The 10,654-nt window shown below is 43.9% G+C and overlaps 1 protein-coding gene and 1 long non-coding RNA gene across 4 annotated transcripts in view; one reads left to right on the top strand and one right to left on the bottom strand.

Annotated features, from left to right (window-relative positions):
- LOC106807202 overlaps positions 1–10,654 on the top strand; it is a 16,548-nt gene that overhangs the window by 624 nt on the left and 5,270 nt on the right. The gene's annotated exons all lie outside the window — the stretch shown is intronic.
- LOC106807200 overlaps positions 1–10,654 on the bottom strand; it is a 23,007-nt gene that overhangs the window by 11,255 nt on the left and 1,098 nt on the right. Inside the window, exons 2-10 of one of the 3 annotated variants that reach the window (XM_014809482.1) lie at positions 7,865–7,945; positions 6,156–6,213; positions 4,597–4,682; positions 3,890–3,993; positions 3,127–3,512; positions 2,182–2,301; positions 1,722–1,836; positions 1,255–1,407; positions 739–843 (exon numbers count right to left, since the gene is read on the bottom strand). In XM_014809482.1, coding sequence (XP_014664968.1) covers positions 739–843; positions 1,255–1,407; positions 1,722–1,836; positions 2,182–2,301; positions 3,127–3,512; positions 3,890–3,993; positions 4,597–4,682; positions 6,156–6,213; positions 7,865–7,945 — 1,208 coding nt within the window. Of the gene's footprint in view, positions 1–738; positions 844–1,254; positions 1,408–1,721; positions 1,837–2,181; positions 2,302–3,126; positions 3,513–3,889; positions 3,994–4,596; positions 4,683–6,155; positions 6,214–7,864; positions 7,946–10,654 lie in introns of those variants that run through there. The other 2 variants (XM_014809484.1, XM_014809483.1) reach the window with 2 other exon arrangements.

Genomic DNA, 10,654 nt, shown 5'->3' with positions numbered 1-10,654 from the left:
AGTGCAGGAAAATGCATCTAAGAGGTGTAATTAAAAAAAAAATTCTGGGGGAGGGCTGTCCCCCCTTATCAGGGTCCACTTCCTGAACCAACCCCCTTGCAGCTTTGCTGTTCGGGTGCAGCCTGTGGCAGCAGACAGTCGTTTACTTTCTTGGTTTACCCTGCTACATTAAAAACTTGTGACAAGCCTGGTATGCTTAAGCTAATACTTTTATTAATCATGGAATAAATTGAACACAATTAAGGGCCTGTTCAAACTTGTAAGAGCCTGTTCAATTTGTCCAAGGGCCTGCTAAAATTTTGGGTGGGCCTGTTCACATTTTGGCTAATTTCTTGCCCTGTACGCATCGTGGGTAGGGTAGCGACTGCGCTACTACTGGCTCGCCTTGGTGTTAAGAAGTCAATAAAATTGGCGTAACGTGGCGTTTCATTGATAGAGCAAAGCAGCCCGAGAATAAAAGTAAATTAAATGAAAATGAAAACACGAACTTTCAGAGTTGTGCCTTGAGTTTTTGAGAAATGTGATCTATGAATTACATGTGTAGTTAAATCAATGGTGTTTTTGTGTTTTTCATTATTGTTTGACAAGCATTTTTGTTTTAAAATTTGGGCGAGTACAGATTTCGTTTGGGCGAGTTAACTTATTGACTCACTCGCCCAGTTTGGCGAGTGGTTTTTATTTTAAAGCTCTAACACTGGTGACGGCTTGCACAGCTCAGAATAAACACACAAGGCTCACCCAGGTAGTGTCTTTGGAGCTGCCAAGTCAAGTTGGACGTAATTAAGTTTGGACCTTCCACCAGTCATCTCCTTCACCTCTTCTGTGGCTGGAGAGTTATTCGTGCTGCAGGCAAACATATACATAACCATAATAACAAGTGACGTACACTTACGAATTGCTACCACTGCTTGTACTACTGCTGCTGCTGCTGCTGCTGATGCTAGTGGTGTTATTAGCTGCTGCTGCTGCTTCTGCTGCTGAATATGTTGCTACGGCTACGTGTAAATCAAATTTCCATTTAAAAACAGACATTTTGTATGCTTTTGCGAATGTGAGATTGCCGGAATACGCGACAATGACCAGGCTAATGTAGAAATTTAATTTTCCTGTGGCGCTGAGAATTTTGCTTCCGCACGTAATCAGCTCTACTTTAAAGAGCTTATGTATGCGTTGCCAGTAGAACTTAATAATATCCTCCCACATGCCAACGTATCCTCCCACGATAATACGTCTATGCCCACACAGCCATCCAACCTGTCAGTCGGCTTGCCAGGTCGCGGGGGAGCCGGTCTCCCGTGGAACAACGCATGTTGCAGCTGAAGATTCAATAGAGTGCTGAACTTGTTGTGCTCCACGTCTAGCGGCTGTAGATTGATGGCCGGTGTAACACCCACTTTGCCGTCCACTCTGGTACACAGACAGTCGTCATGATCAGATAATGCGATTAGGCAATGCCAAGCTTTCAGCACAGAAAATATTAACTACGACTGTTCGTCGCAAACTTTATAGTTCAACAGCAGTGAGTGATATATGCTCATAGGGGTGAATGGATCGTGAATGATGAATGGTGATTAATCTAAAAAGGGGTGTGATGAAGTGGATGAGAAATAAGTGGACGAGCTTCCCCTGAATCTAGTCCAGGACTACGTTATAGTAGCGAGTATAGGTTTAACATGAAGGAAAGCTGTAGTGGGGAATGGTGGTGCATAGCAAGCTTCTACCTGACGGTCCACCATCCTGAGCTGTCGACCTTGATCACGTCTATGTGCTGCCCCTGCTCGTACGAAACCTCATCCTGGTCGTGTGCCTCACACGCGCACAGCGACACACACCTCACTGCAGGATACAAGCCTGATCGTTATACCTCAGTAGAGAATCCAAGCCAAACCTTCACCTAATAACATGACGTCATACAACCTAAATCTTCTACCTTATACCACAGGCTGCAACCAACACCTTTCTCAAATACCACATGGGTACAACGAAAATCCTTACCCGATAGCATTGGTTACAGCCAGAATATTTACGAAATACAATTGCCTATAACCAAAATAACCAGCAAGCAATACCATACAATCCTTTACTATGCAATAGATCCAACAAATGCAAACATTCACCTTACAGAACATGCTGTCATCAATAAACAAGGACAGCGCTGAATTTGACGATAGCATAACGTACCGACTTCTGGTGTTTCAGCGTCATCCACTGGTGAAGCATGCTGGCTCTGTGAAGCTACAGGTTCTAGGAATGTGCCGGGCACCCAACCCTGCTTCCCAGCCGATGAAACCAACCACCAACCTGTCCCCAACAGCAACGATTCAGTCAGACACACTTGCACATCTATGACAAACGTAATTACTGCCGCAAAGCTTGCTCACCCAAGGATTATCACTTATCGTGATCACTACAAGATTTCCTACTAGTCGACTTACAATTTTCCTGTAATCGTTCTATTGTCGTAAACATGCTCATACATTAATTCTGATCATAACTATAACTATAACCATGACTATAGCTATGAAGGTTATTACCTCCGCTAAGGAGGTTATGTTTTCGCCCCTGTTAGTTTGTTCATTACCTCCGCCAAGGAGGTTATGTTTTTGCCCCTGCTAGTTGGTTTGTTTGTTGGTTTGTTTGTCTGTCAACAGGATATCTCAAAAAGCTACGGACGGATTTTGATTAAGTTTTTTGGATGGGTTGGTCTTGGGCCAAGAACCAATCAATTAGATAAAAGGTGGTGATCCGGATCCAGATCTGGATCGAGGATTTTTTTTGTGGGGAAGACTTCGGACGGAGTGTGAAACTGAATCCGACTGCCAAAAACTGAACTAAAGCTTCCAGCAAGCAAAACTACCAGAAACTCAAAATGAACCCAACACTTCCTAAAAACAAAATCAAAACTTAAAATTCCATCAAACTCTGGTGTACCAGCAAGATGGGGGAACTGTTACGCTGTGGTGGAGGTTTACTATCTCCGATTGCTCTTGTAACTGTAACTATAACTATAATTATAACTATAACTTTGACTATAAACTATAAATTATAACTATAACTTACTATAGCTATAACTATGACTGGCTATGACTATGACTACAACTATACCTATTAATACTAGCTTCTCACCAGAACAATTAGCCTCGACACAATGTACTAACGCCCCCTTGCTAAGCAGCAAGTCCGTCCCGGTGGCACAGTAATCGGCGATGGCTCGATACTGTGCAACACCATCGCTCTCTCCATCCGCGCTGCCACCACCGAGCTGCATGCTTAACCCCAGCAACGAATCATCGCTCGAGGGCAACGACGGCGCAGAGATGTTCGCTTGGTTTGCGGACACGCGCCGGCTTGCCATCCTTGCCGGCACGGCGGGGGTGGCGCAGTGAGGCGGCACAGGAGGCGGCTGCGATGCGTCGTCGCCACTCCCGTCAACACCAGAGAGCGCTGAACGCACAGCCGATGCACTGCCGAGCATAGAGGATGGTGCCATGCAGGTGGCGCCACTTGACGTACTGCAATCACGCACAGGTGTCATCTCAAACATGTCAACATAACGCAGAAACTTCGATAGGTATATAACCACAGATGCACTCATCCCATTGCATCTGTGGGAATCGGTGATGACAGTCGACGATTCTATAGGGGTGCCCACTAATACAGTATGACTGTAAACAGATCGGGTGTAGGCGTTTGTTAAGACCTAGGGCCTGTTCACAGAAACAAAATCAGTCTTAACATCAGTCTTACCGTTAATCTTTTCTCATAGACCGTCGAGAGAAATGTGGCAAAAATACAAGTTTCACATACGCAGTGCCTAGAAATAAGGACCACGAAAAAAATCTCATGTTAAGACTCAGCTTGACCAGACAACATGCCTCAGCCGTCTCACCTGCCGTCGCTGCGATCGCCATTCCCCGGGTCCGAGCTCCAACTCCTGAAGAAGCACCTCATATCATCTCTCGCCAGCACCTCCGCCGGCAGCTTCGGCAACTCCTACAAGAATTGTGTACATCAAAGTATACCTACATATCAAATTGTATATAAGTTAAATATATATGTACAAGTATGTATTGCAATGGCTGTAACATGTTTGTAACATACCTGGAAATAAAGAAATTATTTAAAAAAAAACTCCTACGAGAATTCGCAGCATGCGGCAGACGTTAACGCGAGAGCACGGCGGTCACAGCCTCTATCGTTGGCCGCCAATAAGGGCTGCACAAGGTCGTAGCCCCTAGCATGCACTTTGACCATCTCTTGCTTGTGGTAAACGCACGTCGACGAGCATAATCCAATACACGTTAGACACACATTACGAGTGTGGTTGCACGAGTCCGAGTAAGGTCATCCTAGAAAGGTGCCACGCTGGCCTGCGTTTTGTGTGATCTACCCACGTACGTTTGTGTGGCAAGACCCGGGCAAGCTTACGCAGAAAGAGTAAATATTTAGTTTGAATGTGGGCCAGGAATACAACAATGCGGGTGCGTGGTGGCGCACCGTGTAGCTGGCGCCAGAAGTTATCTGCACAAATCCTCATTAGCATTGTAAATCTTGCAATTTTACTCTCGATAGCATGGGCGCGACACTCACACGTACCTTACAGAACTGTCGAACGGCAGTAAGAAGCTGCGTGGCTATGGCTTCTTCCGAGAGCCACCGTGCCTGCTCCATGAAGCATACCTCTACAACACAACACACACACGTGCACGTGAGCGCCGACAGATGTACAGTTGTTAGTACGACACCCGAGTAGCTTCACCACTCTCCTTTGCATGTGCTTTTAGCAGCAAGCTCACTTTAGCATTGCCTGTGATCATACACCTTACTCTAGAGCGAGTGATATTCCAGCACTAATCAACCATAGTATAGATGTGAATCAAACATGAATGTGTCTGATTAAGTGTCTCAATTTGCAGTCAAATTACAACACTCTCAATGCACGGTACAACGAACGCATGTATCACTATCGTTCCCACACTACTCACAAGAGTTCCACTCGTCTGTACGTATCACAATGCTACGTGGGGAACAGTACACGTAATTCACGTCACAGCGCAGTAGGTTTGTCGTTTTCGCACACCGATAGCCACGACACGCATGCTACCCCTCCAGCCCTACTCAATGCTCGCGCAATAACCCCCCTACCCAAAACCAGCCGTGCCAATAAACCCCGAGCAACAATTCGCAGTGATTTGCCGTAATCAGTCGCGACTACTAAACGCTGCACTTTCTGCCTGGTAATCAGAACATAAACAGCGAGGCAGGAGAACAGAGAGGAAGTGTGAGAGGATGCTGACTATTCCGCTTACACTCAAGGGCCACCGGCGTGTTGACATTTGCCACAGGGTGGGGGGGGGCAGGTTACCTACCCGCAAGTGCACAGATCAATGCTTTCTCTGTGCGCTTGAACAACGAGGGATTTTACTTTTAGTCGCGCCTGCAGACCGGCGACGGTGACGTAGCAGCGGTTGTCCCGCCGAGATGCGGGATAACAGCATGAAAAATGCCGGAACATTCCTGCCCCCAGGAAAGTGGCTGCAGTTAAACCCGTCACCATCTCTGATCCCTAATGCCATGCTGTCACAGAAGCACCCGCGTTCTGAGCAGAGGTTGATAACTTTCGAAGCGATGGAGTTCATTTACTATGTGGCCTATTGCCGATTCGTCAAATCCCTTGAATTCACCGAGGTCTGAGCATGTGCTGGTTCTCATTGTTCTTCTTTTGAACCGATTGAAAAGCCTCTTCGTAGGTGAAGTGCACACGTGTTTGCACACAGAGCGTGACTGTGTATGATTGCCCAGCTCTACTGAACGTCACTGTATTGCACCTGTGAGTTTCTATTCACACATCACTGCCACCTGCCACATTGAACACTTACCTCCCACCCGCCGGGCCCCACCCCACTTTACTGCCTACTGCATCGATACCATACATTAAAGCTGCCAAATTTTCGCTGTCTACTGATCCAACACAAATCTGAGGAGAACACAATTAGAGGTATTACGGAGATAAGCAGCACATGGAGCTGGCAGCAAGGTAGGATGAATGCAGTCCCACAATGTACGTAGTTTATTGGCAACGGCAACACTTCGCCGTTAACATTGTGAGAGTAACCTACTTTTGCATCGGTCTATGTAATCAGGTTCCTACTCACCAGGTAGCGTTGGAATAATGACATCAGATTTTCCATCTAATGCTTCCCTTAATTTGGCCTAAAATGTTCAAGAAATGACAAGGCTTAAAATAAATTTGCTTTGCATGATAGCACGCGAAATTATAGTTTTCTTTAGTTGCAAATAACTTTAGTTTAGGTGATAGATATCACAATGTTAATCTGCTATAATGTGATGTAGAAGATATTTTTATATTACAAAATACTTTTGTATTCCAATTTCCATCCTTCTTTTGCACACTGGCTGAGATATTCTATAATTGCTCTCGTATATATTGAGGTACAATTTTGTCAAATATTTAAACAGACAAGTGCCGCGGAGCGACAGCGCTCATCTAACGTCTACTGCGGTGACTCTGTGGTGGAGTGGTGGGATTCTAGTAAACCCTGTTAGTCCCAAATGTGTTCACATACACGCCGAAACAGTGGAAGGCACAGGGATGGTATCAGGAACCTTCTCAAAGGAATGTTCGTTGGGATCGTTATGAAAGTTGCCACGAGATGGCGCGTACGTTTAAGTGTCTTCAGATTAAAGATGGAAGCTCCCATCATACGTAGTAGCAACAACTATTTGCAAGACAGAATAGGTAAGCACTCATCCATTTACCTACGCAAGCCTACAGGCTAAAATAGAGAGCTGCCACCTGTAACTAATTAACGCAGGCAAAAACTACACAGTACCACCACCACATGCACTGGCAGTGGCCACTGGCAGTGGCATACGCTACATGTAACACACTGACAGTACAGAATGCCATAGAAATTATACGATTTAAGGAGCATAAACCTTCTTCAACCAAATTTAGCTTTTGAAATTTCACTGTGACATTGTAGCCTCATACATCCAGGCATGTATAGATTCTACTAGCAAACCTGGCAGTAAAATTCTTTCTAACAGTAACAGTAAACAAATCCATGTTTAACCCGCCTCTTGAGGGTCAAAAGGTTATCCGACACTTACTCTTCGCATGTCAGCAGAAAGTACATTTCATGGTCCTTTCAATAAAGCCATAAAAATGCTAGGTCACTGCTGAAACAAAAAAGTTTTTCAATCGCTCCGTCAGACCATGTCCTCAGAAAATGTCTAAAATCTGCCCTGTGCCCATTGACCTTTGACCTGTGACCTCCAATTTCGGCACAGGGATGGCTTTTCCTACCATGATGCTGTACACCGACTATCACGAGCCTAGGTCGAGCCGTTTAGATTTGTGCCGCAATTCTGCATTTCCTCCCTATACCTTAAGTTAAGGAGGGAATGTTCCCCCTTTTTTTACACCTCTTGACCTTTGACCTTTGACCCCCAGCTTCGACATCCCAACTCGTTTTCGGATTACCCCCCCACGTCCCGACTTTCGAATCCGTACGTCGAGCCGTTTAGATTTGTGCCCAACTGTAGACGAACGCACGGACGGACGAACGGACGGACGGACGGACGAACGCACGGACGGACGGACGAACGCACGGACGATCATGCGATTCTACAAGCTGCATCTGACTTCGTCAGATGAGCTAAAAATTGTGATCACAAATCTTTGCCAGCAAACTAAAAGCATCTAAGCTTACATCACAGTGATAACGAAAACAGAAATGAAGAGCTAAGCTACTGTGCACTTGTAAGCTCAACTTCCCACACATATACAAGCAATCAAGCATAGCAACTGGAACCAGTGCAATTACAACATTAATCATACATGCAAGTCGAAGAAGGCTCCATAGGTACGAAACAGGAGAGTCTTTCTGGTTCCTGCCCACTGCACTCTCACTGCATAGACCTACAGAGGAAACCACAAAAAAAACTCCTGTCAAAAAACAACGACCTGCTGAAGGCTAGGGCAAATACAAGTCAAACCAGCAGCATGTGGCTTTGAGCTTGCGCTGCCTTGAAATGCGGAAGCATGTACTCGCCGTATGTACAGAACTGCATCCTGTGAATAATGTGACACTTCTGAGAGATGTTCACACAAATAGAAAACTAATATGATTCAGACACGTGTGGATGCGTGGCAGTGACATTACTCATGTAGACAAATTATGTAATGCCAGTTTAAACATATGACTAATCATTACTCTTTGTGCATGCCATAGCAATACAGGGCACTAGTTAACTAATCTATTTGTACACGAATGTGTTTCCAGCGTATGCACTGTGCTTTTTACCAGCACTGTGCTTTTTGTTGTTTTTCAACGCATAAGTAAGTGTGGAAGGTTGCAACTATATTACTAATTACATGATACCAGGAGCTAATAATGACAAATTTTGTCATTAAATAACAATTTGTTTTGTCATTAAATAACAAATTTGTCATTATTAGCTCGGACTGATGATATAGGCCTATAGTCTTCAGTCGCAAATTTTACAGGAAGAAGCTATATATAGGTCCCCCAGATTGGCGCAACATTAAGTGGGTCATCTCTCTACACATATAAGCATGCTTAATATAGCATACAGGCAGATAAGTAACATCGGGTCAATGTTACAGTTCTTTCATGAACTTAGACAAATAAGATTTTAGCTTCCGTAGCTGCAAACCCTGACCTTAGAAAGCAGTGCTTAAGAAAACATAATTAACCGAGGCTCAGACGTCAGCTCTACCACAAAGTTCTTGTAATAATCTTTGACAAGTCCACCTGTGCAAACAAGTATTCGATGAGTAGACAAAACATGGCAAGTATATGTCATGTGCTGTCAGTCACGTAACTCTGGGGCGAGATGTCAAAACCTGTGTAGATTGTACATGTCATATATTACAGATATCATATGTTACCGGTCACTTATTGCAGGAGGTTGAGATTGAAATCATGGGTCAATTCACCCGTTTGAATGCCATTAACACTCACGTAATGTTATTGTTGCATTCAGCAACTTACAATGGTTTGGAAAGATCAGATCAATTGATCGCAATTATACATTCACCAATCTCATAAACAATACCCACACAGAGGTGTTGGTATCAATTTCTACATCTATATGTGAACAGTCGAAAAAGGGAACCAAAACTTTGCGTCCTGCCTTGAACAGATATATAAGCTGAATAGCTTCTTTTTCTTCGATCTGTAAAAATAAATATTACAAATAAAGATACTAACCATTACAATACACATAGAACAATATAAATAGAGACTGTACATGACATAACACAAGGCTCGACACTAACTTTTTTTTTCAGTGGCCCGATCGGGCCACCAAAATCATTGATTTTCAATTTTTGGTGGCCCGAAAATGAAATCTGGTGGCCCGAAAAAACAACAAAGAAAAACATTATAAATCTTTATTTGCGTTATCTCAAGTAAACAAGGGTTAGGGTTAGGAACTGCCAGGCATTTAGGAAATCGAAGACCGGCCCGGCTGCTGGGCATATAGCCACAGCGAAATAATTACGTAGTGCATACATGATGAAATTGATTTATGCTGCACAGCTTATGTGACTTGAGTACCTCTACTGTACTGTACCACCCAAGTGATGATGCTGGATGTGAGTCATTGCGATGAATATTATCTCAAATTTTAGTAAATGTCAAAAGTGACAGATCGACGTAACCATATTGTTCACGAACAGCAGGGTTTGTTAAGCTAGTTTGTTTCTGTGGTGCAGGCGTCACCTACTGGATGGTTAAACCAACCTATGTAGTGATATTTTTCGTTTTACAGTAGCGCGGTCTAGACACAGGTTTGTTTAGATTTGTTAACGTGGCAATTCGCTAGACGCCACGTGTGTGTGTTAGAAGCCAGTTAGTTGTAGCAAGTTCGTGTTCAGCTTGAAACTGGCAGTATGTTGAGTGAGGTAGCGCAAAGCTGTTCTCTGTAGTTTGGGCGCACTATGGATTTGTATTTTGTTAAAGAAGTAAGTGTTTAATTTAGATACTATTATTTGAACTTAAAGGCATAATTCGACCATTGATTATGCAATTTTAACGAATGCTACAGTGAACTGCACCTTGTGTAGTTAATAAGTAACATTACCTTATAGCCAAACCGCCGTATTAGTTTGATCCAATATCACTGCTGGATTACTAAGCAAATAATCAATTGAAATCCCGCGGTCTAAGATATAATCGTGTTGACAGTCTTTCAACGGCTATAGCCGGCCGTCAAACCGGCCGTAACCGCGCGAGGCGGTGTCATACAGAATTTATAAGTGCACCGCCACTTTCGCACGTATTATGCTCGGCCTCAGTGATTTCGATCCTTGTAGTCTGAGGTGCGCATTCCGTACGTATATGGCTTTTACTATTGGCGATTCGGGAATAAATGAAGATACGAAGTTTTGAGATTACAAGCAAACATATAATATTGGCAACTAGGCAAATAATAACACTAGGCAAACAATTTACCGCGGAACAAACAATCGATGCTCAACATCCTGTAGCAACATGTTGACCTGCTCACCGAACCGAAAAAAAAACTCACGATGTTTATTTTGTGGCAATAAATTTTTAGACAAAGTTGTCGCCAGCATACCAAATTTACGGATTTCAATTAG

The sequence above is a fragment of the Priapulus caudatus genome, unplaced genomic scaffold, assembly GCF_000485595.1.
Source record: "Priapulus caudatus unplaced genomic scaffold, Priapulus_caudatus-5.0.1 Scaffold200, whole genome shotgun sequence".
In the NCBI taxonomy this organism is placed as follows: domain Eukaryota; kingdom Metazoa; phylum Priapulida; class Priapulimorpha; order Priapulimorphida; family Priapulidae; genus Priapulus; species Priapulus caudatus.
Note: the sequence above shows the minus strand (reverse complement) of the source record. Positions and strands in the feature narration are given on the sequence as shown.